Source organism: Erpetoichthys calabaricus, chromosome 13 (assembly GCF_900747795.2).
Source record: "Erpetoichthys calabaricus chromosome 13, fErpCal1.3, whole genome shotgun sequence".
Lineage (NCBI taxonomy): Eukaryota > Metazoa > Chordata > Cladistia > Polypteriformes > Polypteridae > Erpetoichthys > Erpetoichthys calabaricus.
The window spans coordinates 103855437-103881986 of record NC_041406.2 but is presented as its reverse complement, the minus strand read 5'-3'; the positions used below and the strand labels follow the sequence as shown (position 1 = coordinate 103881986).

The following is a 26550-nucleotide window of genomic DNA, read 5'->3' as shown; positions in this document are numbered from 1 at the left end:
CAATAACCCTAAACATACTACTAAAACTGCACTGGAGTAGTTTCAAGGAAGACATTTAAATGTCTTGGGATGGCCTAGTCAAAGCCCATAACTCAATCCAATGATAATCTTTAGGCATGACTTGAAGATTACTGTACACCAACGCAACCCATCTAACTTGAAGGCGTTGGAGCAATTTGGTCTTGAGGAATGAACGAAAAATGTTAATCTAAGAACTATAAACAATTTATACCAAAATCATTTGCATCAAAACTTAAGTTTTCCAAGTAGTTTGATGGTATTTCTGTAACGATGCACTTAAACTAAAATTGTACAAAAGAAGGTTCTTCTTAATAATTACGACAAAGTCTGCTTTATTGCTACACTTTATTCACACATACAGCCTGGTAAATCACTGAGTTAGCACTCTCAGAAAATAACTGTGATTCGCTCATTCACACTTTTACATGTGCAGTCTCATTTAAGGTGAAGGGGACCCTGACCATCAGAGGAGAAAGTGTTTACCACTGCCGCTTTCTAATTTTTTTTTAAAGCAACTGCCTACAGCTTTGTTTGTTTCATCTATTTATGTCTGATGTATGTATTAATTGGCATATTGAACTCAAAATACAGAGACATAAGCCATGGGTGTTTAAATTCAGTCTTGGGAGGTCTGCAGTGGCTTCAGGATTTTCTTAAAGCCCAATTGCTGGATTAGAAGCCAATCCTTCTAGATAGATAACAGAATTTGTTTAAGTTTAAAACTTGTTAGTATTTTTATTCTACCACATTAGCACATTCTGATAGTGTTTTTTTCTTTTACATGGTGCAGATTAGTAACTAATTTGTTCATTTTTTTGCACCTTTTGTTTCTTCCAAATATTTTTTAAAAACCGGTATTTCATGATGAACACACACAGGGTAAATAAAGTTAGATGGTAAGCTGCTAGGTCCTTTGTCAATTATGTCTGTTAATTCTTTTTTTTTTTTAAAAAAAGAATGCATCAGTTTCAGTAGTTAATAGTTAACTTGGGAATCTTACATTTACATTTAGTTTTAATCAGGTTAATGTTTAGTGCAAATATTTTATTAACAAACAGGCCGAGAGGTAGCACAGAGCTATTCCTCACAGTGCCATACGGAATTTGCACTTTACTTGAATCTAGTAGTGACCAAGGGATGACAGATTTGAATATGCTGCATGTTCCCTCATTTCAAAAAAAACTTACAATAAAGATCGGGAGCAAGGCTTAAGAAAAACATTAAAGAAATCAAAATCAGAAGAATTTCCAAAAACGCTCTCCCAAACTCTGACATCACATCTTACAGTAATAAGGTGTAAACCTCTGAAAGAGAGCAATCCAAAGATGAGAATCAACTTGTGTTTTATGCTGGACGGTGCCCAATCACAATTTCCTTTACCTCTCTCTGCCAGGACCATTAGGTTAGGAAAGCATTCGGGAGTCTGGTGTTTTACTCTTCCTCTCCAGTTTAGATATGGTGGATTTTTACTGCAAGTCAAAATCAGTAGAGACTCTTACGCTATTTTTTTCTTACGATGAGCAATGTACTGTAGCTTGTTTAAACTTTGGGTACACACAACCTTGAAGTGGCTTATTAAAAAAAACAAAAAACAAACAAAAACTGCCAACATTCCATTCTTCAATATATATTTTTTAAATAATTGTATTGATTTTATGGACTACTTTATAATTAGTAAACTGCATGCCAGCAAATAAAATTCTTTGTAGTAAGAACTGATCATAGCACATTAGACGCTGGTTTAAAATAAATTAAGATATCTGACTTGGACATTTTTGAATATTCCAGCTCTTTGGGATTCATGGCAGAGTGTGCACAGCAAGGAAGAACTCCAGTTAAACAGCAAAATCTGTCTCAAATTAGTCACTGTGGCCCTCCAGTAGAAGGTCATTGCCATATAATGTAAAAATTGATTAGCATGCCTCTTAATTGCACCCCTGCTCACATGATCACCTTCATCATGCCGCTTACATCTTACTGGCTGAGGTTAGAACAGCTAATGCTATTTGGACTAAACACAGGAAGTATTTCTGGATTAGTACACACAAGTGCTCGATCGGATTGAGATCTGGAGAATATGGATGCCAAGTCAACACCTGAAACTCTTTGTCACGGTCCTCAAATCATTCCTAAACAATGTTTGTGTGTGGCAAGGCACCATGAAGGGCTGTATGTGTTCTGCAACAATCATTAGGTAAGTGATTTGTGTCAAAGTATCATCCACATGAATCGCAGCACCCAAATTTACCTAGCAGAAAATTGCCCAGAGCATCACACTGCCTCCCCCGGATTACCTCCTTCCCAAGGTGTATCCTGCTGCCATCTCTTCCTAAGGTAAAACAATGCACATACAACCAGCCGTCCACATGATCTAAGAGCAAACATGATTCATCAGACGAGGCCACCTTCTCCCATTACTTCATGGTTCCACTCTGACACTCACTTGTCTAATTTAAGTGCTTTTTGGGAGTGGACAGCCCAATCTGCAGCCAAACTGGCCCATATTCAGTGAGCTGTGATACGCCATGTGTTTTGACACTTGGCCAGCATGAAGTGTTTCAACAATTTGTGCTACAGTATCTTTTCTGTGGGATTGTATTAGACACACTAGCCTTTGCTCCTCATGCGTTTCAATTAAGACCCTGTTGCCGACTCACTGGTTGTCTTTCCTTGGACCACACTTCTGATAGATACTAACCACTGCATTCTGGAAACACCCCCATAAGACCTACAATTTTGGATATGCTCTGACACAGTCATCACAATTTTGCCCTTGTCGAAGTTGCTCAGATCCTAGCACATGCCCATTTTTCCTGCTTCCAATACATCCCCTTCAAGTACTGACTGTTCACTTGCTGCTTAATATATCCCACCCCCTGACAGGTCCCACTGTAATGAGATAAGCATTGTTATTCACTTCACCAGTCAGTGGTTTGAATGTTGTGGCTGATTGGTGTAGTGTCTTTTTACCACGCTTCTTTTAACTTCACCTGTTTGTTGTCTTGTACAAATCTTGTAATCGATATTTAACCCACTTTCTATTGTCTAAATGACTTGAAATTTTGCACACTTACTCACTTCTGATGACAATACATGAATCAAACAGTTTCACTGACTGATCCATGTTAATTAAGAAATTAAATTTTCATATGAAGAAGAGTTAAAGATTTCACCAATAGATGGCGCTAGTAACAGATAGAAATATTAAAGGAAGTGTTAAAATATTGATTACAAAATTCTACTAAAACAAACCCAAGACTAAAAAGTTGAAAATAATATATATATATAAAAAAAACCTTTTTAAAAACCACGCTTATATTAAGTTAAACAGTGTACTAAAAAGTAAAAAAATAAGTCTTGCATACATCACTCGTAAAATAAAAGCATGGGTGCTTTTCATCAATCAGCATTCAAAAAACACTTCTTAAAATCTTAGCAAAAGCGCCTACACTTTTATTTTACAAGTGATGTATGAGAGACTTATTTTTTTTACTTTTTAGTACACTTTTTAACTTAATATAAGCGTGGTTTTTAAAAAGTATTTTTTATATATATATATATATTATTTCCACATCTAGAGCTCTTTCACAGTTAGAGACCTGCTCAGGATCACCAGTCACTAAGTGGTAGATAGTGAATGTAACGTCATGATTTATAATTAGTCATTGGACCACACTGCCCACTTCAAACAAGCTTTGTTTTGTACACTTTTTAGAATTGAACAGCATCTCAATGTGTTCTTCAAGTACAGTACAGCTGTATCCATACTTCAGAGTAATGTGAAGCTTGGCAGTGAAGTTAACTCAAAACGTAAATCATTGGTGGGACTGAATTATGCAGCTTCATGATTTGCTGTGCAAGACCACAGGCACTAGGTCAGACTGCCTGGTACATAACACCTTATTTCTTACAGTGCCACAATGGCCACAATTCACATCAATGTAAGTAAATACTTTCATGGTAGTAATAATGATGTAATAAGTGTGATTTATTGTTTGCGACAGATGCAGTCTAATATTTCAAGGAATACTGGCTTCCTACTCCTCCCATCTTTCCAAAATCAATCGCTATATACCTTACAAATGATGACATGAAGTCAGATAATCCATATGTGCAAGTTTGGCCATTTTCTGCCATCTGTTAAAGGTCAAAGTAAATCAAATAAGAGCTTTGGCTTTCAGACAAAAGCAAGCAGAACCTGATTTACAAAAATTTAGCACACATTCTTTCAAGCAGGACACACTTTATGAGACAATGTGGAAGTAGCCAGTGGAGAAAGCAGTTGTAAAGTCAAACTTTCAGAGAAGTTCAATGTGCTGACCAAGTAGTGAAGGTAATGATGCAGGGTAAAGGAAAACAAAAGTGCAATCGCTTCTCTTTTTAGTAAAGATTACTGGGTAAAGACTGTAAAGTAAAGATTGGTGTTTATAACAATGGAGGCCTGCTTTGCACCAGCTGAAGACCCTCTTTTGTGGTGTAGACACAACATAAAGTGGTTCTTGAACATCATTAGCTTGGCACTGCATCACTTCTGTGCCCCTGTAAGCTTAGTGCCTTCGGAGAGTATTTACCATTGCAGGTATAACTGTCAACGGACAGAGAAGCAGGCTTTTCCCTAAACATCTGGGTATGCTGCTTTTCTTAAATATGTAATCTAAAATTACTGGGAATGAAGTGCCAACTTACCCATGTTTGTGTATGCCACAAATGAAAACTACACATGGCCCATAATACAGGAATATCCATGATGACAGTCAATAAATCTTAACTGGTTTGCTATACTTGTAATATTCCACTTCATTATTTCTCTACAGTACTTTGTCAAACGAAATTAGTTTTCAATTGATGAGATGGTTAGCTACTGTTTTTTTTTCTTTTTTCTTTTTGAGGTTAACCGAATATCTGTATCCCTTGTGTAAAATCAAATATTAAAGAAGGACTGTGTTATTTGAAAAGTACAGTGGCAAGAAAAAGCATGTGAACCCTTTGGAAATAATCGCATTTATGTATAAGTTTGCTTTAAAATATGATCTGGCCTTCAACTAAGTTACAATAATGAACCATCACAATCTGTTTTAACTAATAATGCACAAATGATTGTATTGTTCTTATTTATATTAAATACATAATTCAGATATTCACATGTATCTGTTGGAAAAAGCATGTGAGCCCCTAGACCGATGACTTCAGCACAAGCTAACTGGAGACAGGAGTTAGCAAACCTACAGTCCAATCAGTGAAATGAAATTGGAAGTACTGATTAGAAACAGTGCGATCAACAATAGAAAAAGACTCCAAATTTTGAGTTTGTTATCCACAAGTAGCATCTGTTGATGTGAAACACTCCATGCAAAAAAAAAAGTTTTCAGAAGATCTGCAATCAAGAATTGTTGATTTGCAGAACGCTGGGAAGGATTACAAAGTAATTTCAAAGAGTTCAGACATTTGTCAGTCCACAGTAAGACTAACTGTATATAAATGGACAATTTAGTACTGAAGAGGGAGGCCCAGCAAAGAGGACTTGAAAGGCACAATGCAGAATGGTCAGTGTGGAGTTGTAACAGCTAAAGGCTTGAAGGAATCATTGAACAAAAACCTGTTCACAAGTCTACTATACACAAAACACTGAACAGGACAACAATGGCAACTCTGGCCTGATGAAATTAAGGTTTAACTGGTTCATGAAGAATATGCAGCAGTACATATGGCAAAAAATGTTACCATATTTCAAAATGAAGACATCATCGCAATGGTGAAGTACATTGGAGGGAGCATCATAATTTGGGGATGCTTTGCTGATTTGTGGCCTGAACAGCTTGCTATAATTGAGATGAAAATGAATTCCCAGGTTTATCAAGGTATCCTACTAAATGATGACAGGGTGGCTGTTCACCAGCTGGAGCTCAGTAGAAACTGAGTAAAGCAGCAGGACAATGACCCTAAACATCAAAGTAGATCTACTACAAAATAACTTTAAAAAAAAGAAAATCCACTTTTTGGAGTGGCTCAGTCAATAGCTCAGACCTTAATGGAGATGATGTAGAACGACCTCAAAAGAGACATTCACACCAGACATCCTAAGAAAATGGCAGAGATGAAGCAGGTTTGTAATGAAGAATGGTCCAAAATTCCTCCAGATCATTGTGCAGGTCTGACCTGTAGCTATCAGATGTACTTGTGAAAAGTTATTGCTGTCAAAGGAGGTTTGACCAGCTATTAAATCCAGATGTTCATTTTACTTTTTCCATAGTACACTGTCAATGTTTGATGTGTGTGTTCAATAAAGACATGAAAGATTATAACTGTTAGTGTGTTATTAGCTTAAGGATAGTGTGCTGGTCTATACTTGTGACTTAACATGAAGATAACATCACGTTTATGACCAATTAATAGAGAAATCCAGGGAATTCCAAAGGGTTCACATATTTTTTCTTGCCACTGTACTTATGCTTCTTTTGGCTACGAAGTACTGAGGGGGCCAGAGTCCTTTGAAATGCACTGCCTTTCGCATCTGCTATCAGTTAACTTTTGAGAAGAGTAAACTACACATTTTGTGTTAATCATACTGCTTTTTATGACAATGTTGATGGGAGAAACTCCACAACCACCAACAAATTAAAGGAAAATGAGACATTTGAATGATCCTCTAAAAACTAGAGTTGCTGCCTTGCCTAATGCTAGTCTATCACATTATCTTCAAAATAAACTGGGGTTATTTTAACAGTTTTTGTGGCACAATTATGTCATTTCAAGCTCACAAAGAAAAACATTGTTTCATACATATATGAAAGACATATGCTAAATGGGTATATAAGTAGGTAAAACGAACATTGATTATTTGGCCTCTATTCAATGTGCCATTCACAGGTATGAAAATATGTGGAAAGATTGTAGTTTAGTGGGTCCATGTGCGTGTTTTTATTAAAAACAATGCGTCTCAGGTACTGTGGATTAATGTGCATTGCGTTTGGTGCGCAGGAGGCACAGAGGATCATGAGTAATTTTAAATGGACAAATCCAGATTTAGGTTTTAACCTTTTCAGTTATTTATTGGAATATTTATTGTTGATTTTAACCTCCACAAAACAATAAATTTTATTTGGGATTATTTATTATGGCTTACTAATTTTTGCTCTGTGCCCTTCCCCACCAGAACCTATCGTCTGTGGGGGAGGAATGAAAGCATAAGATCTGTCAAAAATTTAGCTCTCTGGTTTTCGATGGATTTCAAAGTTTTAGGGTCCACTGATCCCAAAACATATCTCAACGATGAGTGTGCATATTGGCTTGGTTCCTAGGGTGCAAAGCCTACTGATGCTCAAGTCCAATTGTTTTTTCTTCTATTAAAGGAAGCACTACACTTTATTTATTGTTTTGACACTGTTTCAGAAAAATGAAAGCACTTTGCACAATCTGTTGCTGTCTGTGGGTGTCATCATGGCCCAGTCCATCTCGGTTTCATGACTATCAATGTCCTAAGTTCAAAAACAAAAAACACAGGCCCTTCCGCTATCATAGATTTTTGCAGGCCTACCATACCTAGTCATTTAGGCCACCAGCATATGGTGCTCACAGGTGCCAAGCTGTTAATTTTCCACTCTCCACCCAAGAGAGTTACTGTATCTGTCTGCAGTCAACAGGAATGACTAACACTGCACTTTTATCTATGCCGATACGGACAATTATTGCTTAGGTTATCCAAATCTGAACTCTGCCTTCTAACATTTTACTTGTTAAAAGGACTAAATTGTAATAATCAGGTAAACAGTATCAATTCACTAAACTAACAAGCGGGCTCTTTTAGTGTCACTTCTTGGAAAATGTCTTAAGCTGTGGTACAAGCATTTAATCTTCCACAGTACTACAAAACATGTTTACCAGGATGCAGCAGTGTTGTTGCGCATGATTGAAATTCCATGAAGAGACATGTGGGGACTCTTCTTTTGCATAATGTTGCCAGGTGGCTAAAGGTTTTCCAAATTGGCTGGGCAAGCCTGGCACATTAACCAAGAGTAGTATCTCTGCCACTGCAACTGACAATCACTAAACACTAACTTTTGTGAGGTAATTTGGCTCCAGTGTCTTGCATGAAATGTTCCTTTTATGTGGAAAGACTAGATATAAAGCTAGGTGCTGCACACATCAATGACTTATAGAACTGATAGCACATTGCAAAAGAAATGACAGAAAGAGTTTTTACTGTTTATGGAATAATAGTGTAGTCGAGTAAGATAGATAATAAATTAATAGATAATTTTATATACATATATGCAAACACACACACACACACAATATTCTCAACACATTCCAGACAAACTAAAAAGCTAACACCTTTTTCTAATTTGATGACTTAAGTCAATGAAATCTGCTTCTATTCATTAACATGGAAATGTAACTGGGAAGAACAAAGTTCAACATAATGGGGGTTGAAGGTATCAAGATGATCAAACTGATTCAGGATGGGTAAGAGTGTAAAATCAAAAGGTATATGTGAGCTGCAAAGCTCCAGCTCCTTAAAGGAACAAACTGTCAAATCCTAAAAGCTGAGGTGATGCCTGCACTTGAATCACATCTTACATGTTTAAAACACAAAAAACATACAGCTATTTGTAAACTTGCTGAGCACTGAGTTTTTCATTAGGCTTATCCTATTAAGAAAATTCTACACCAGCTCAGAGCACAGTAAGATACTCCAATACAGGGTTTTCTTAAACTTTTTTTCTTGTGATTCAATCTTGACATTATTAGTTTCTGTGTGACTCATGCCAATCGTCAGACCTTTCCTTACTGGAAATTTGCCGCCAATCGTCAAAAGCTTTTCCCAATGGAAAAATCACTGCCAATGGCCGTTATCCCCAAAGTCGAGTAATGATAATCTGCTTAAACAATCTGCAGAGACCCACCACAACATTTTGAAAACCATATGCAACTCATTCATATATAATACAATTTGACTTGTGACCCCAAAGGTGGCAACCCATAGTTTAAGAAACTCTGTTATAATGTAACAACCTCTGCCCCCACAAAGCGCACCTTCTCTAATCTTCAATCACTCTTTGCCAAAAATTCTCCATATGTCACTGAATTGAACTCTGTGGGAGGTCCTGTGTATTAAAACAAGAGTTTCGCTATAAAGAGTTTGCATTTACAATGTGCATTACACCTTTGCACACACTTGACGTAATTCTGCTTAACTGTGATCATGTTACTTGGGCTCCCAGATTCTATCTGCTGGTGAAAAAGGTACAACTACAATGTAACAACAGAAAAGGCTTGTGACGTGTGCTGCTGGCATGGCAAAAAGGACCACTGCAGAAATTACCACACACTATCAAGAAACTGGCACTCTTCCCCCTACTTGATTTCTATGCCCACAGTCAGCTAAGATAGTGAGATTCCTAGTTCTGGTAATCTAAGCCAATTGGTTACCTACTCCTCTTGGGTATTCTACCATATTTTAATTGTGTGATAAGCAGTCTAATGAGAAGATTACATCTTTCAATCTTGGATTCTTAGGCTACTGATACGTCTGTCAGTTTGTATCAACAGCAATAAGAGTAATAAATCACAAATTTATTCAATATAGAAATTAATTACTCAATTGCTTATTCATTAGAGTGCTCCAGGTTCACTGTAAAAGCAAGCATACATTGTGACTGCATATGGTAGAAAAGAAAACCTGAAACTGGTAGCTCTTGGCACTTCTTGCAGTATGTGTCTTACTTGTCTGCGATTTTGGAAGTCATGGTAACAAATGAACATAACCGTGCCCTTAATAGAAGGGCTGGCTATTCACTATTCATTACACTGTAGCAGTTATTTTTGATGTCTACAGTAATTACTTGTTGTAACACTTGTTAGAAAAAAAAAATCATTCTACTAAACTTGAAGAAAAAAAAAATCAAACACATTAAAGTAGCTCCATTTGCACAAGACACTGGGAGATGAGCTTTAACCTACAAAGCGGTCTTCTGCTTTGCAGCAAACAATGCTTCCTTTAGTGCCTGCTGGTTGATAGGTTGACTTGTGTTTTTTTTTTAGTTCACTGTGCATCTCATTAATTACAGATGACAAATTCTAGGTATATTTATTAACCATTTACAATGTCATAGTATCATTTTCCCCGTGTGGTATACAAAGTTCAGTTCATTTTTAGCAGTACTTCAAACATGGGTTTCATGAGCTATACATGATTAATATCAAAACTGATCCTCCAGTAAGAAGTACTCACTTAAGGTGTCATCAATGTTTCCGCTGTCAAGATTTGTTATTTCGCTTCCTGTTGGAGTGGAAAATAGTGATACCTGAAAAAGAAGGTAATTGTCAGTTGCAGAACAGCTGCTCAATTCTGAAATAACTATTGGTTCCTAATTAATGCTGGCAAAAAGAAACAAACAATGCTTGGCGAACATTTTCAATTCACATATGTAGCTCAATCAGCAGATAATGCTCCTGGACAGTTAAAAGCTGACCTTTCATGAATATGTAAAAGCAGTGAATTCAGACTGAAGAAACAAGTTGTTTCTATGCCATACTCTGAACATTTTTCACAAAAGATTATTCAACAACTAAGAAGTTATTATAAATAAAGATGTACGTTGAAGTTTGTATTGCCCATAGGAAATAAGGATTATGCACCCCTGCAGCGCCCACTAGTGGTACCCACAGAACCCGACAGGGCTGCACTCCAGGACTAAAATTCACAGTGTGCTCTGTGGGTAACCTGCTGGATACCAAAACCCAGGGATGCTGCCACCTAGCGCATCAGGGGAGAAAATAATTTTATGTTGTTGTCACCCCCAGTCCTACCACTGTATTAGCTTCCCGGCCATGTAAGGACTGTTCCATCCTGTAGTCAATTAATTAAATTAATTATATTATATATATATATATATATACACACACACACATATATATATATATATATATATATATACAGTATATACATGCATATATACACATGTACACACATACATATTAACAGTATATATATATGTATAAAACACACACTCAGATACATACTGTACACACATGGTTATATTAAAAAAAAAAAAACTGCAAAAAAACTGCAAAAAAAAAAAAAACCAAAAAAACAAATTGCATGAAAAACTGAGCTGCGTTCATTAGAAGTAGAATTTCATGTTTTTTGATTTGCAAAATCTACAAGTTAAGTCAGGATTCAAATCCAGGCCAGAGTATTTTTTCTGGTAATTTTGCACATTCTCTCTGATATTTGTCCATGCAGTTTGGGTAGTCCAAGTCATATATATAACCTTTAATTTCAGTTCAGTTCCCTTAGGGACCTCAATAACGCAAAACCACAATTCACTTAAAGGCAAAGATGGGAGTTCTTTGTACAGGGGGTCATTTTAACCATTTTTGTTAATTTGAACATCCCTCAACACACTGCAGTTAACGAGGCTATTGATGAAGCCAAAAAGGTTCTGCATAACACACCAATCCCCATTTTTAAGCCCATTACTTCTAAGACCATAGCACAAGGAAAGAACCAACAGTCACAAACTGTTGCTCATGCATGCAAATCAAAGATATTTAGAGTATTTATTTAATCTGCTGTTCTTTTCTTTGGTTACCTGTTACATCTTACATCTCAAATTGTATCACATAAGTTTTAATATTAACTGATGGAAAGGTGTTAAAAAAGAAAACAGAGAGGCTCAAAATGGAGTAAGCAAGTACAGTATATCTTAGGACTCCTATTTCAGACTATTTAGTGTAGCAATACAAATAAAAACAAGAGTTTCAACCCGGGCTACTTGGATTATTGTTTTTTTTGTTCTTGCCTATTGCAATTAAACACCAGGAAGCGTATACTAGATACATCCATGACATTAAACATGATCATAAATGACCTGGAATCAAGCCGTCCTGCCAGAATGAGGGAAAGGTGACCCCAAGTGACCCTGTCCTTCTATCAGATGTCAGAATTTCGATGGCTTTTGTCAGAAACCAAGTGTATTTACTTTCAATCAAAGAAGAAGAGGAGAATGTGTTTTCAGAAGACTTTTTAAGTGTATGCGACAGAGCCTACAGACAATGTTTTCAGCGCCATAATCTCTCATCACAGCGGTGCCGGGGGAGTCTATTAGCCCTGATGGTGTGCTGCTGTTCTCTCGTGTACCTGGGGTCACCACCTCTAACGCATGTTGTCTGGGGGATAGCAGTAATCCATTCTCCCTGTGGCAGTACTGCTTCTAATTAACATTACATATGCTCATCTCACAGCAATCAGATTTATTCCTCACTAAATCTATTACCCTTCCATTTTTTTTGATGAACCAGCTAGAAGCAAAGATGATAGGTTGATAATCCAGATTGACATGCAAGGTACCACATCAAACTTTTGTGGAAAAGACAGTTTGGTAGCACAGCAGAAGTCTCTTGCCAGATATGGTATCTTTGGATACCTTTTTATCATAAGCAACAATCTGTATAGCTTCAAAATGTGGTGATGGGAACCTTAACCTTGGAACTTGTTATGGTAGCACATTTCTCTTCATTGATCTTAAGGTGTACATTTCTGCACCAGGATACAATGCTGGATATGTTTATAGTGAGCAGTAAATATAATCACATAATAAATAGTCAAGGATGGTACAGTAGCTGTTGGATCTACCATCCTAGGTTGCGCCCTAGCAAGCCTGGTTGCTACTGACTCAACAGGCTTTTCTGTCATGGATGTAACCTTTCAGGTCTTGGAGTTGCATTAGCATAGCTTCAATGACAACACCTACTCATCCTTTTTTCTCTACTACCACTGACATTTCCAAATATTTATCTCTTCTCTTGCAAGCCTTCTTTCTCACCATCTGATTTGTACTGATAGGATTCCAGTACACACCTGGCTTTGATCTGATCCAACACTGACTGATTAGTCTATCCTACAGTCCATAATAAGCATGGTAATTTTCTTCAGCAAAATGTTTTTTTAATCTGCTTTCTTGGTGGTCTATTTTTCACACCAATAGTCTGGCACAAGTAGCAGCCCTAATGATCCCAGGAAGTTGCACCTTTCTTTGTGACTGCCATCCATGCACATTGAGCTTGTCAAGGGAAAAAAAATGAAGCCAAACACTTACTACTCAAAAATGCACATTAAATTCTGTTTCACTGACTTGATGTTTGACCTTTGGGGTTGCTAGAACAGACATCTGGGGACAACTTGTTAAAAAGTTTGTACTGAATACCAGCGAACTCCACAGCTGCAAAGGTCTCACTCACAGGGCTTCTTCCTAAAACATCCACCCTCGATTACTTCAGTTTGTGTACTTTAAACTGACGAGTTTTTAGGGGAGAGCAAAAGAAACTGAACAAAAGACAAAATGCTGTCAGAAAATGCAGTTATCCATTGAGGATTTCAGTAGTGGCAGGTAAATGAAACTTAACGATTTATTTGTATATTGTACTGAGTGCTGCAAAAGAAGAGACAGACGCACACACACTGACCACCGCAGCTACTTGGCTCCACGTGTTTGGCATGTATGTCATAACAGCAAATAGTGTGTAGATAAGCATTGCCGTCTTTGTATATACTACTTGTTTAAAAGCTGCGACTGTATTCTGGCAAGGCAGGTTTGCATTTTGAGCTAGACAGTAATGCTAACTTCCTTTAGTTATTCGTTTAGATGTGCAGTCAGACGGTGGATGCTGTGCAGCCTGCTACAGGTGTCACTAGGCATATTTACTGATTTGTACATTTCAGTTACCAAAACCTGCATCTCCTGTGGCTCTTCATTATTTCTCTTGATGGTAGAACTTTTCACCTCCTTTCAACAGGATGTGGCATATCATTTTACAATTCATATTATAATGATTGTTGCTACCAATTCCTTCAGCCTTACATCGACACCTAGACTAATGTTGTAACTGATCAGAGAGCACACGTGGCACCTGCATTCACTTTTTCCTCTAGTCCATCAAAATCTTTAAATTCCAATGTATAATCTGATGCTACAGAAAGGTTTTTGCCCTTGCCACAGGTTAATGTTTATTTTTAACACATGCAGTGTGTGCTTCCACACATGTAACACACACACATATACAGTTTAATAGAGGTCTTTTTAGGAGACGGTTTATCATAATTGAAAGCTTGCTCTAGTCAGACCAGGTTAGTGACAGCATTACTTCGAACATCACCTTCACGAAGCATTGGACTGGTTTAGAAATGTGACACTCAGTGAGCCTTCTAATTGTCCCCACCCATTTTTAAGAAACATTCACTCATGGTTGTCTCCAGACATATATATTATAGATCTGGCTCTGTGAGACTATAGTAGTAGTCTCCATGCTGCTGTATGTTCTTTACACTAGAAGTGTAAATTTATAATAGACATGTCCCTGCAGGGGGAGGTGTGACTGATCTTGAAGCTAAACAGATGTGACTTTATAATGTGAAACCTGTTTCAAAGACTCAAAATAACAGAATAGAACAGCATGGTAGTGCAGTAATTAGCACTTCTGACTCATTCTTCAGAGTTTTTATTTCAAAACCTGACCCAGTCAACTATCTGTGTGAAGGTTTCACCTTCACAACACTGTTCCATAGCATTTCTACTACATGTCACATGTAAGGTAGGCTACTTGGCGACTGTACACTGGCCTGTTATAAGTGGTTGTGGATGTGAATACGTGTGCCTTTTAGAGATGGCTCTGGCTTTCACAGGTGTAAACAAGTTACAAAAAAGTAGTGAAGAATGAGCAGCTTTATTAGATTCGTTTTCTGTTAAAAGCTAGTAAGTTAACATTTTGTTTATTAAAATAGATAAGAAACTGGGAGAAAGCACTTCCGTAAGCTCACAGGTATCTTAACCTCCTTAGCATCAGACTCGAGCATGACTTGGGCTGTAAAACAGTGCTGAAAGTGTTAGTCCTGAGTGTCACTATGGCCACTGTATAGATGCATCTTGCGTAAGACCAAAGGTTTAGGGCTGTGAAAGTGGCAACAGTATTAGTGCCAAGTGTTACTCAGGCAGTGGTATAGGCGTTTCTTGTGTAAACATCAGGCCAGAGCATTACCTGGGCAACGGTGTAGATGTGTCTACTCCTAGCTTCATTCATAATGGCATCTCATAAGAAACGCTTCTTATCAGCAGTGATGACAAAGTGAACCTGTCTTCAGGCAGTGAAACCAAAAGTGATTCTGGTGAATCAGAAAGTGCTACTCGGGTCTCTTGCACAAGTGCAGTGTGCTTATACTTTTAGTTTTTTGCAGGTTTTACAGTAGAAAGATGAGATTTAATAAAAATGTAATTTTTCAAGCCAAAATGCGATGCTTTTTACATGTTTTTTTAATGGAAAAAATGTAACGTTAAGGAGGTTAAGAAGGATGAGCTGTTTAAAGAGAAAGGATACAAACATAAGTACTGTCTAAAACAAATGCTAATTTAGGCCATTTCAGAAATTTACTAATAAATTAGGAGGTTCAGACCATATATGAACGCTGGAGTCATTGGGACACTAGGCCTGGCAATCAGTAATGTTAAGATACAGTGTGAAGTGATTAATGGGAATCTGCCATCTTAGTACATATTTAAACAACTGGGTAAAGAATGCAAAACATCATGGGAGCTTTATGTGGAACCCACTGATGTTGATAAAAATGAACTAATAACAGACCCAGAGATGACAGGTGCAGGTTTTCAAGTACAGTTAAATGAAAAAAGTGAAGAACAATGGGTTTGTGAAATATGGGAGCTTCTCTATATATTAGCCAAGATGAAAATACTTTATGCATCTATAGAGACTCATTATCTTAACCCACTTGCTCCAATTAAGGGTTGCAGTATAGCACGGATTAGCAGGACAAACATACAGATCCTCAGATGTCATTGACTAAAGCCGATGTCACGTTATGCAACTTCTTGCCATTGGGTATGTCAACTGCTAACCACAGTAGCTGCTCTTGTTGCTGGACCATGTCAACTGAAAAAGTTTCTGGGCACATCACATTAAGCGACTACGTGGCAACCTTCCAGCCAATATTTTTTTTATTTTTTTAATTTTGTTCTTTATTTCGCCTTATACAATTTCTTGTATTAGGAATTTGGTAGTTTTCGCATACCCCTTGGGGTCAGAGCGCAGGGTCAGCCATTGTACAGCGCCCCTGGAGCAATTACAGGATAAGGGCCTTGCTCAAGGGCCCAGCAGAGCAGTGGCCTTTTGGCAGTGACGGGGATTTGAACCGGCAACCTTCGGGATACCAGCGCAGCTCCTTAGCCTCAGAGCCACCACTCCGCCAATATGTATGCAGCCAATAATGTACTGCCTGACTGAGCCGCACTGCATAAAGGGTTAACAGGTATGGAAGATTCAGTTGTAATTTCTTCCCTTTTTCCCCCGTTTTGCTGAGGTATGGAAAACTTGAGAAAGACAGATGAGCCTCTCTTCCGTTTGCAATGGATGTCCAAAACACCTGTGATCCTTACTCCTTGCGTCTGCCAAGTCAAGAGTACGTGACCTGTTTTGTGTGAGTTCGCTGCTGACTGCCTCTGACTTACTATGATTATGCAAATGAAGGCTAGGAGTAAACGTACTGGAAAAGTTTCATAATCTAACATCATTTTAGGAACTCTCAAGCCTGCCAACCTCCATGACCCAATCCTAAATTTAAATTTTTACTTATTAAACTGGGAAATTAACAAATCAATTAGTCAAATCTGCTGTTTCAAACATATACAAAATTCCTAATACAGTTAATATTGCTAGATGCCACATTTTTCAAGAAAGTGTCTAAAAAAGCATGTTTCTTAAATATACAGACAGCTTCCAAATTCTGGGATGTACAGAATTTTCCAACTAAACATAACACTCCCAGAATTCTCTGCACTGATCAGTTGCTTGAAGTATTATATTAATTCAGAACCTTAACATATCATCTATTCTGTGCTTAATATGAATCCAATGCTGCTGGACCATGGATAGTGCATCTCTCTTGAATTACTGAGCACAACTTTTTCCTAATCCAGGCCTGATTCTGCCATTACAATACTGGATTATTTTCAAAACTCAGTTACTAATTTATAAATTTGTCATTTCTGATAATGCCTAATACCTGTCGTCATTGATCAACCTGCCAGAAACCTGACACCTTCCTTCACACAGCAGCCTTGTCACATTTCCAAAGACTCATTATGCAGCTCAGCTTTACACTTTGTTCTCTCTGCAATGTCCTCTCCTGACCTGTCTATAGAGCTCCCTTAGTGGTCACACTTAACAAGTCACCTTTTCTCTCTCATGCATCGATACAGCTAACTATGTTCTTTAATGGGTATGTGCTGAAAACAGCTGAACAAATTTCGATACTACATCTTTGTCATTTCGTAATACCAGTCAACTTGCTACTCTCTCTTACATATTAAATGATCTCATGTTTGTTTTGTACAGCACCTTGTCATGGTCTGCTGTGAGAAGGGGGCTATACAAAATAAGGGCACTTGTGTACTAAAACGGATGGACGGCATGACAAAGGAAAACAGAAGTGTTTTGATGAATTCATAACATATTTATTGGGATAAAAAAAAATATATAAAAATGTAAGCTTTCCCCCTACCCATTCTAGTGTTGAGCTCCGTGGGTGAGGTTTCACTGGCGTCCGTTTAGTACACAAGTACCAAAATAAGTTTTCTTTAAGCTTTGCGTTTGATCCCTGCAAACTTGACTCATCAGCTGCCAATTCCTTTTCAATCTGTTTTGTAAAGAAGTTGGCTTGCTAGCTTTAATCTGCAAATTAGCAGACTATGCTTTTATATCTAGTCTTAACCCTGTGACTGAAATGAATCAGCACCTCCTGTATTCTGGGATGATTTAAATAATGTCATCAGGTTCAAGTTACCAAACACAACAAGCACAGTTTGGACAAGCAGGGCATAACATAAAATCATCAACATTTACTGAAGAAATAAGGTACAGGTGTTGTTACCAATTAAAAGGTAAAATGCCTGGTGATGGCATTATTTGCCCTCAAAGATCAAAGCTTTCATTCCCAGGAGGGTGCTTGCTTTGCCGCCAAGAGCTGTTAGAACAAAAGCGAACGCTACCTTTTACTGCAGGTCAAATGGGAAAAAAAATATATATACAGGATCTGCCACACTCAAGCAAATTGCTAAGTTCCAGTAGAGGATTTTTACTCTTCACTGAGAAGTGTCACTTCAATTTTTAAAGGCAACTGTTAACAACAAAAGGCAAATTTCATCAGTGGCTTTTTAGTCAGTCTCAACTGTGGATGTTAGGAGATCATCAAAAACATCACTGAGCTTCAGTGGCTCTTATACTTGAGCACATTACAATGCACTGACCTCCACCATGTGCCTAGAGAATTAAGATAAAAAGGCATGAATTCATGAACTCCATTGCTAGCAAAGCTAAAGTATCCATTTATAAGAGACACTTAAATAGACACTTTAGAAAGTGTATGTGTTTGAGCATTCTTATAAACTGCCATTCTGTCCAAGATCAGGGTTTCTGTGATTCTGCAATGAAAAATGTTTGTCAAAAAATAATGGATAGTAAATATTGAAAACAAAAAACAAAAGCAAAGCTTATTGGGAAAGACAACTTAGTATAGCAATGTAAACCCATAAATATGAAGCTGGCACAGACAGAAAGATTCCATTGGATTGTAGGCCAATAAAAAAAAAGCTCAACTGTCCTCAAGAAATTATTTTAAGACATAACTCTAAAATAAAAAAAGGTTAGGCTACAGCCTCCTTTAACTCTCAAAACAGATTCAAGTCTTTGTGGCATGGATTCTGCAAGACGTTTGTAACATTCCTTTGAGATTCTGGTCCATGTTGACACAATTGCATCACACAGTGTCTGCACATTCGTTAGCTGCACATTCATGCTGTGACTCTCCCATTTCTCCCACATCCCAAAGGTGTTCTACTGGATTCAGATCTGATGACTGAGAAGGATACTGAACAACACTGAACTCATCTTCCTGAAGACACTTTAAGATGACTTTTGCTTTGTAACATGGGTGTATTTTCATCCTGGAAGCAGCCATTACAAGATGCACAAATTATCGCCATGAAGGGATGCATGCAGTCTGCAACAATACTCAAATAGGCCGAGGCATTCAGACAATGATTGTTTGGAATTAATGGGCCTAAAGTGCACCAAGAAAACATTCTCCCCACCATTACACTGCCACTGCCCACCAGTCTGGCTGTTGACACAAGGCAGGTTGAGTGCATGGATTCATGCTGTTGACACCAAATTCTGACACCACCATCTGTGTGCCTCAGAAGAAATCAAGATTCATCAGATCAGTCTAAATTTTTCCAGTCTTCAACTGTCCAGTCTTGGCAAGTCTGTACCCACTGCAGCCTCAGCTTTGTTCTTGGCTGACAGAAGTGAAAGTAAATTCTGTCTTCTGCTGTTACAGACCATCTACCTCAATGCTAGAAATGTTATGCATTCCAAGATGCTCTTCTGCTCACCACAGTGGTACAGAGAGCTAATCCGAGTTATTGTAGCCATTCTACCAGCCTAATCCATTCTCCTCTGACATGGTGTTTCCATCTGCAGACCTGCCACTCACTGGATGTTTTGTTTTCATACAATTCTGAGTTAACTCTAAAGAGTGTTGTGCATGAAAATCTCAGGAGATTAGCAGTGACAGAAATATTCAAACCAGCACATCTGGCACCAACAATAAAGCCAGAGTCAGAATCACTGAGGATCCATTCTGGTGTTTGATGTGAACATTAATTGAAGCTTCTGAGCACATTTTTATGCACTGCACTGCTGCCACATAATTGGCTGATAGACAATTGCATGGATATGCAGGTGTACAGGAGTTTCTAATAATTTGCTTGTCGAGTGTATATATAGCATATAAGCACACACACATCGCAAGTCAAAATGTATATTTGTGAATGTATTTCTAAACTCCACAAGATCACATTTTCTAAAAGTCCTCTTTGTTGTAATGCTCCCCAAAACTGATGCATTGTACACAAAGCTGAGAAAATGGAGTGTAGCAGATGGACATTTCAGGAGTGCTTGCTTAGACAGCGCTAAGCAGAATCTATTGAGACACCAGGCAGGATGGGGTTGCCCAGCATAAGTAATAATAATAATAATAATAATTCATTACAATATATACCAACTGGAGAGTAGAGGACTCCCAAGGCTATTCAGAATTGGACACTTCCAGAATGACACTGCCTTATTATGACACTTGGTATGTGATTGAACCAACCATTAATAATCCAATGACCCATCTTTCCATTTTTTAATCCCTGACTCTTGAAGGTCAGGATCATATAGAGTTAATGCCTGTCTCAGCAGAGCACATTTCAGCTTGAATGTCTTGGCATTGTAGCCATAAGATGCATATAATGTAAGAAACCAACTCTAACTTCACAGAAATTCTGTCACTAGTCACATACCCAACATTCCCCTCTCTCAAAAGGATTATTTACAGTAGGTGAGCTACATCTCCACTAGTTATGTGCTGGATAATTGGTCCACAAGCTCCACTTTGCCTAGTTTGTACCTTTTTTTTTTTTTTTAAACCACTAATGTATGTGAAAAAACTGGTCCCACTAGGAGTTAGAGTCTTTAATTAGGGCATCATTAGTAGAAATAGATCCTTGTTTGTTAGTCTGCCCTTCTGCTCATCAGTTGTTTTTGCACAAATTACCTAATAAGACTTCCAAACTGGTAGTTGTAAGGAGTCAAGCAAATCATTAGAGTACCCCTTAAAACTGTGACAGCTCGTCTTGGAAGCAGAAGGACCGAGCTCAGGAGGCACAGGTAGTTCAGAGGCACCATCCTGCCCCTGTGTCATAGTAAATGATACCAAAACAAAATATTTTATAAAGTAGCTTTCATAGTGAACAGCAATATCACAAAACAGTTAATATTTCATATGATTTCTTTATAAATAAAAAGCAGTAACACAAAGAACCCACACTTTAATTATGTTTAAAAATTAACATGCCATTTTTCACTGCTTTTTTAATACAGCGTCATGCTTTCCAACAAAACCTCTCTTTCATATAGTGCCTCAAATAATGACCAGCACCAGCATAAGGTGCTTTATAAAACAATACTTTATAGAGTGTATTTCATTATAAAGGATTCCACAATTTCTTGAATCTGCCTAGCAGCATCTTGTGATGTTCTATACTTTCTTGCTGCAAACAAATTTCCCTCTGGGATAATAAAGTCTACTTAACCTAACAAAGTGTGTTATACCATAATCTTTTATACAGTGTCTTTCATTATAAGCACTATTACAACATGCTTTACAAAATCATCAATATTTTATATTGTCTTCCATACTGAACAGCACCAGTACAATATGCTTTATGAAAGGATCAATATTTTATGCAGTGCCTTTCATTGCAAGAAGCACTATTTAAAAGATGCCTTATATAGCAAATTCCTTTAATATGCTATCTATAGTAATGAACAGTAATATGGCAGGAACTGAAAAACAATCAAAAATTAATAAGCACCATTTTGACACCTTTTATACATTTTCAGTGGGCAGCATTATCAAAGTCCCTTTGTGAGCAATGCATCACACAGTATTTATTATAGAGACATCATATAACATGCTACACTTAAAATATTTCCTACTATACAAATTAAAAATCACAATTTTATATAGAGCCCATAATAGAAATGAGTCTTGAACTCCTAAATTAAACATTTATTTATATAAATTTAAAAAAAAATAAATAAAATTTTGATTTACTTTATTAATCCTTGAGGGAATATGGTCTTTTTGCCTGAACTTTGGAGGTAATAATGCACCCCTGGACTACTGTACTATATTTTATATATATATGTGTTTTCTTATGGGATAGAAGTGACGCAATGTACTTTGTAATAATTCAACTAGCCTCCTTCATTAGATAGATAGATAGATAGATAGATAGATAGATAGATAGATAGATAGATAGATAGATAGATAGATACTTTATGATGCACTAACACAATAAGTACAGTAAAAATAAAAAGTCACAATAAACCTAAGAAAAGTTCTAATATCACACCAGGGTAATTCGGAGCTGCCAGTTGACCTGAACATTTATTTTTAGACTGAGAGGAAAATCACATGTGAATACTGAGGAACATGTCAACTCCATGTAGACAGCACAGCACAGCTGGGAGTTCAAGCTGGATCCAAATGTTCTAAGGTACATGGTCTGTTTTTCCAGTTGCTTTAAGATTATAGTTGATGCTTTTAATGTCAACCTTTAATTTGCTTCTAAACAGTTTACTTTAAAGCTGATAATTAAATAACAGACCCAGGTGCAAATCACAATTTACACTAAAGATGAGCAGTTCACACACAGTCATTTGCACCTACAAGAGCCCATTTGCAAGTAGCTGCCCTTATAAAAATAAATAATTAAATAAACAAACAATAATGTGAAAAAATAAAAATTGCATTAAAAAAAATCTCAAACCTGCTTAATCAAATTGTGAATCAGGAATGGATGGGGCACAGGCTGGCTGGTGGTTTTTTCAGCTGCGCTGGTTGTAAGGCAGGAACCACACCTAGAGTGCAGGTCAGTGCAGTGGACAGTCATGCATACCTCCACTCGGTTTGTCTAACCTGCTTGTCTTTAGGATGTGGAACAAACAAAAAAAATGTAGCGCCCTGAAAAAAAAAAAAAAAATCCACATGCCTGTCAAGATCCTTCAAACTTGGCACACATAGTGAACCTGGGCTTAGAGCTCAAATCTATTATGCTGGATCCATGTGGAGGTGGTGGAAACAGTTAAGATACTCAAATTTAAATATGCCCTCGTACAATACTTTGGTTTTACATATAAAGAAATTTTCAGATGACTCCTTCATGATTGGTTCATTTCCATTGTTCATGCAGCCTGAGTACAGAAAGGTTGTGGAGGACTTCTTGCGCTGCAGGAACAAAACATCCTATAACTCAATATCAGCAAAACAAAAGAGCTGGTGGTGGACTGGCATGTCAAGGTGCCTCTGAGACCAGTCACCCTTCAGGGAACGGATGTGGAAATGGTGCAGAGCTACAAGTACCCGAGGGTTCACATAAACAACATACTGGACTAATCTGACAAGACAGTGGTGCTGTAAAAGAAGGGCCAGAGCAGACTGTACTTCCTAAGGAGACTCGGGTCTTATTATGTATGCAGTAAGCTACTAAAATGTTCTGCCAGTCCATAGTTGCCAGTGTGATGGTCTACGCTGCACTCTCCTGGGGAAGCAACCTGGGCTCAAACAAAGCACAACATCTGAACAAACATATCAGGAAAGCCTGATCCATCACAGGGTAAACCCCAGACACACTGTAAGCAGTTTTGGAAAAGAGGATGTTGGCAAAATTGGATGCCATCATGAAAAATCCCCTTCATCCCCTCTGGTAGTGCTCATGCAGTTACTTCACATTGGCTACTTTCTGTACACGCTCATTTTGGTATCACAGGCTGGCAGAGTGAAGCGCATTAGAAACTTGTTTATAAGTAGCAGTACAATTAGCCATGTGCTTAAAGAGAAGCAACATTTATTGGACTTGTCAACACACAAACTTGTGACTGATGTGGTCATGAGATGAAACAGCACATCAGAAATGCTAGAATGTTTTTGGAACAACAGCCAGCGAGCCAGCCATCTTAGCAGCTGTGCATGCTGTATATGCTGTGAAGTTGTTCTCTGTGTGACTGGCATGCAGTGCACTTGTCTACAACACATTCGTTGGAATCTGTAGCCATGGATGTTCAGCTGTCACAAGTTATCACTGCTGGGGTTCAGAGGGGCAGGTTGCAGAACTCAGAGGGGTATGCACATACACAGAATTTCAGACTTACCCATGCAGCGTTATCCGAGTTTGCATAGTTAAATATCTGCACCCTACACCCCTGAGCTCTGTCTCAGCCCCATCCCGTGTCCACAGCATAAAGTACTTTTTCCATAGAAAGCCTACAGGTGCATTAGCGACATCTACTGGATCGGAGGCAAAAAATGAAGATAAGCAAAAATCTACATATAGTAATTGAGTAAGACAGAGATTCACAAGATCAATCTTGAGAATTTAAGAATTGTTATTGAATCTGAATCGCTTCAACAAAAAATAATGTAGGTTCATAGGCCTAGTCACAGATGCAGTCTAAAAGCATCTATAACAAGTTTAAAAAATTAATGTATATGGATTCATGGCCACATATATTTATTTACCTAACACCTTTAAATAGTCAAAAATACCAAACACAATTGTTTTTTTTATCTGTACAGTGTAAACCCCATGAAGTCATTCGGCTCACTCAGAGTCACACAGGAGGGAAAATTTAACCAATAACTTTGTGCTCCACAGTCAAACGCTTCAGTCATTATGCAGTAGTGTGTGGTCACCTAAGATAATAAAGACTCAGTGGCACAACAGTGCCAAACTCTGAATGTCTGGGAGATATCCAGTCCTTCTCCTAGACATCGACAATCATTTCAGTGGTACAGTCCCTGTCATTCATATTTCATGTAAAATCAAGTGCACAAATTTAGCAGAAATTTAGAGTAACCCTGAAAGATTTTGGGCACATTTTAGTATTTAGGTAATATTTGTTATATTTTTCTTCTCTCTTTTACCTTAAGTTCATCCAACTTTAATCATTTTCTAAACTGTACAGTTAGCTTACCAAAAGCAGACGTCATGTTAACCATACAGAAACACTAGAAGAGTTGATCTGCCTCATCAGCATCAGATCAGTTAACAATGAAAACAGATGCCCTGAGCAGTGAAATGGTCGGCTCAACTTACAAGAAATGAAGCCCAGCTACTGTCCACATCCAACAAACACAGAGCATTTCTACTGTTCAGCTGGCTCTGTCCTGAGCCACACTACTGCCATGAATGATTAGTTATCCATAAGTCAGTGTTACTGCAAATTACCGAACCACCAAAAGAAAGCCTCACCGTAATCATTATGCCAAGCTGTCCTTTTTGTACCACATTTTGCAAAGGAGAGTGACCTATCATCCGACATGCACATAAGAATTGCACTGTACTCTTATACTCGTACTACCATACTGTAAGCAACTCAAAATAATTCCAGACCATGGTGCCTATGAATGACAGCCTGTCCTATGACAGATTCGTGTTCCCCCTCAAGAGCTTATATGACATCTGATGCATGCTGGGATTGGATCTAGATTCACACCTCTACTTTGGATAGAAAAAAAAGAAGATTTGAAAGAAATGGGCTTAATTCATTACAAAAAGAGCAAAATTATACCCTTCCTGGCCATCCATGACAGTGTTAAGAGTGCACTTTTGATGTGCGTGTCTGGCATCACATAAGCGTAAAGTGTTAATTTCTTTAACAATAATTAAAAAGAACCTACAGCAAGTCTTGCCAACAACTTTATGGCAATGTGCTCTCATCAGTCATCTAATTTAGCCAAAGGGCGGGATCTAATCAAATAGGTTGATACGTAAATGCTTGCTCATATCTAATTACGGTAATGAGAACCAATGCTGATGCTGCCTCAGGAACAGATGTAACCCTTTCTGTTCCACATTTCTCCAAAGAAAGGCTCTTTCCCAATACCAGTATGACAGGGTGAGCAACTGTGATTTGCCATATTGCGTACAGATGGCACTTCTCCTCCTTTGAACTTCACTTAAAATATGTAATATAAAGGAAAATATCTTGTTGTAAAGGTAATCAGTAAGTCTACTTCTGCCAAGTCAGTAGTAAACAATATAAAAATAAACTTGAAAGATTATTAAATTTTCCAGCACAAGACATGTGCTGATATAGTCAATATGTTAATGATACAAGGGTGTTTTTGAAAAAAAAAATGCTAATTTTGGTCAATAGTAAGGCAAAATGCTTGAAAGGCAAGACATTTTGAAAGACTAAAAATTAAAGGTCAAGCAAGATGGCCAAGAACAGAAGGCATTTTCAGGATTCATTACTCATTTCATTTCCAGAAAATGTTTAAAAAATGTGCAGCCTACTTGTGAGACACTCACTTAAAAGGAATACTCCACCCAAAAATTATTCATATTTTTTGTTTCTGGTGCAGAGTTTTTACACTTGGCATGGCTGCACTTGGGTCCCAACCCAGGTGGTTTGTCATGTGGTGGGTGCAGCAACGCATGTAGTTTGTAGTGGTAACCAAAAAGTTTCTCATCATGTTTTCATGCATAAAAAAAGAGAAAGAATTGTATGCCATAAGAGAAGCCAGCTGTGATCATCGCTGTACAAAGGCAAAAATGATGTGAAAAACATCCATAGTAAAAAAAAAAAAAATCATGTTTCTTGTGTCACATAATTCACGTCAGTTATCCAATCGTATACTCAACACATAAAACGCACCAACAAAATCGCAGGAAACTGTTTTTCCACTATCAAACTACATTTGTTCTCCTCTAAAACCTAGCTTCAAATAAAAGCACAATCGCAATACACATCATTTCCTGTATTTTTTCAGTCATGGCCTTCTTTTACATAAGCAAGTCAGAGACAGCAGTGACATGTGCCCTTTGACTGATATTCATGTAGCATGAC

At 37.7% G+C, this 26550-nt stretch overlaps 1 protein-coding gene across 1 annotated transcript in view; it reads right to left on the bottom strand.

Moving 5' to 3' along the window:
* The window catches only part of erp44 (endoplasmic reticulum protein 44), a 103304-nt gene that overhangs the window by 39615 nt on the left and 37139 nt on the right, over nt 1–26550 (bottom strand). The window contains exon 2 of the mRNA XM_028817400.2: nt 10253–10325. Coding sequence (XP_028673233.1) covers nt 10253–10325 — 73 coding nt within the window. The remainder of the gene's footprint in view (nt 1–10252; nt 10326–26550) is intronic.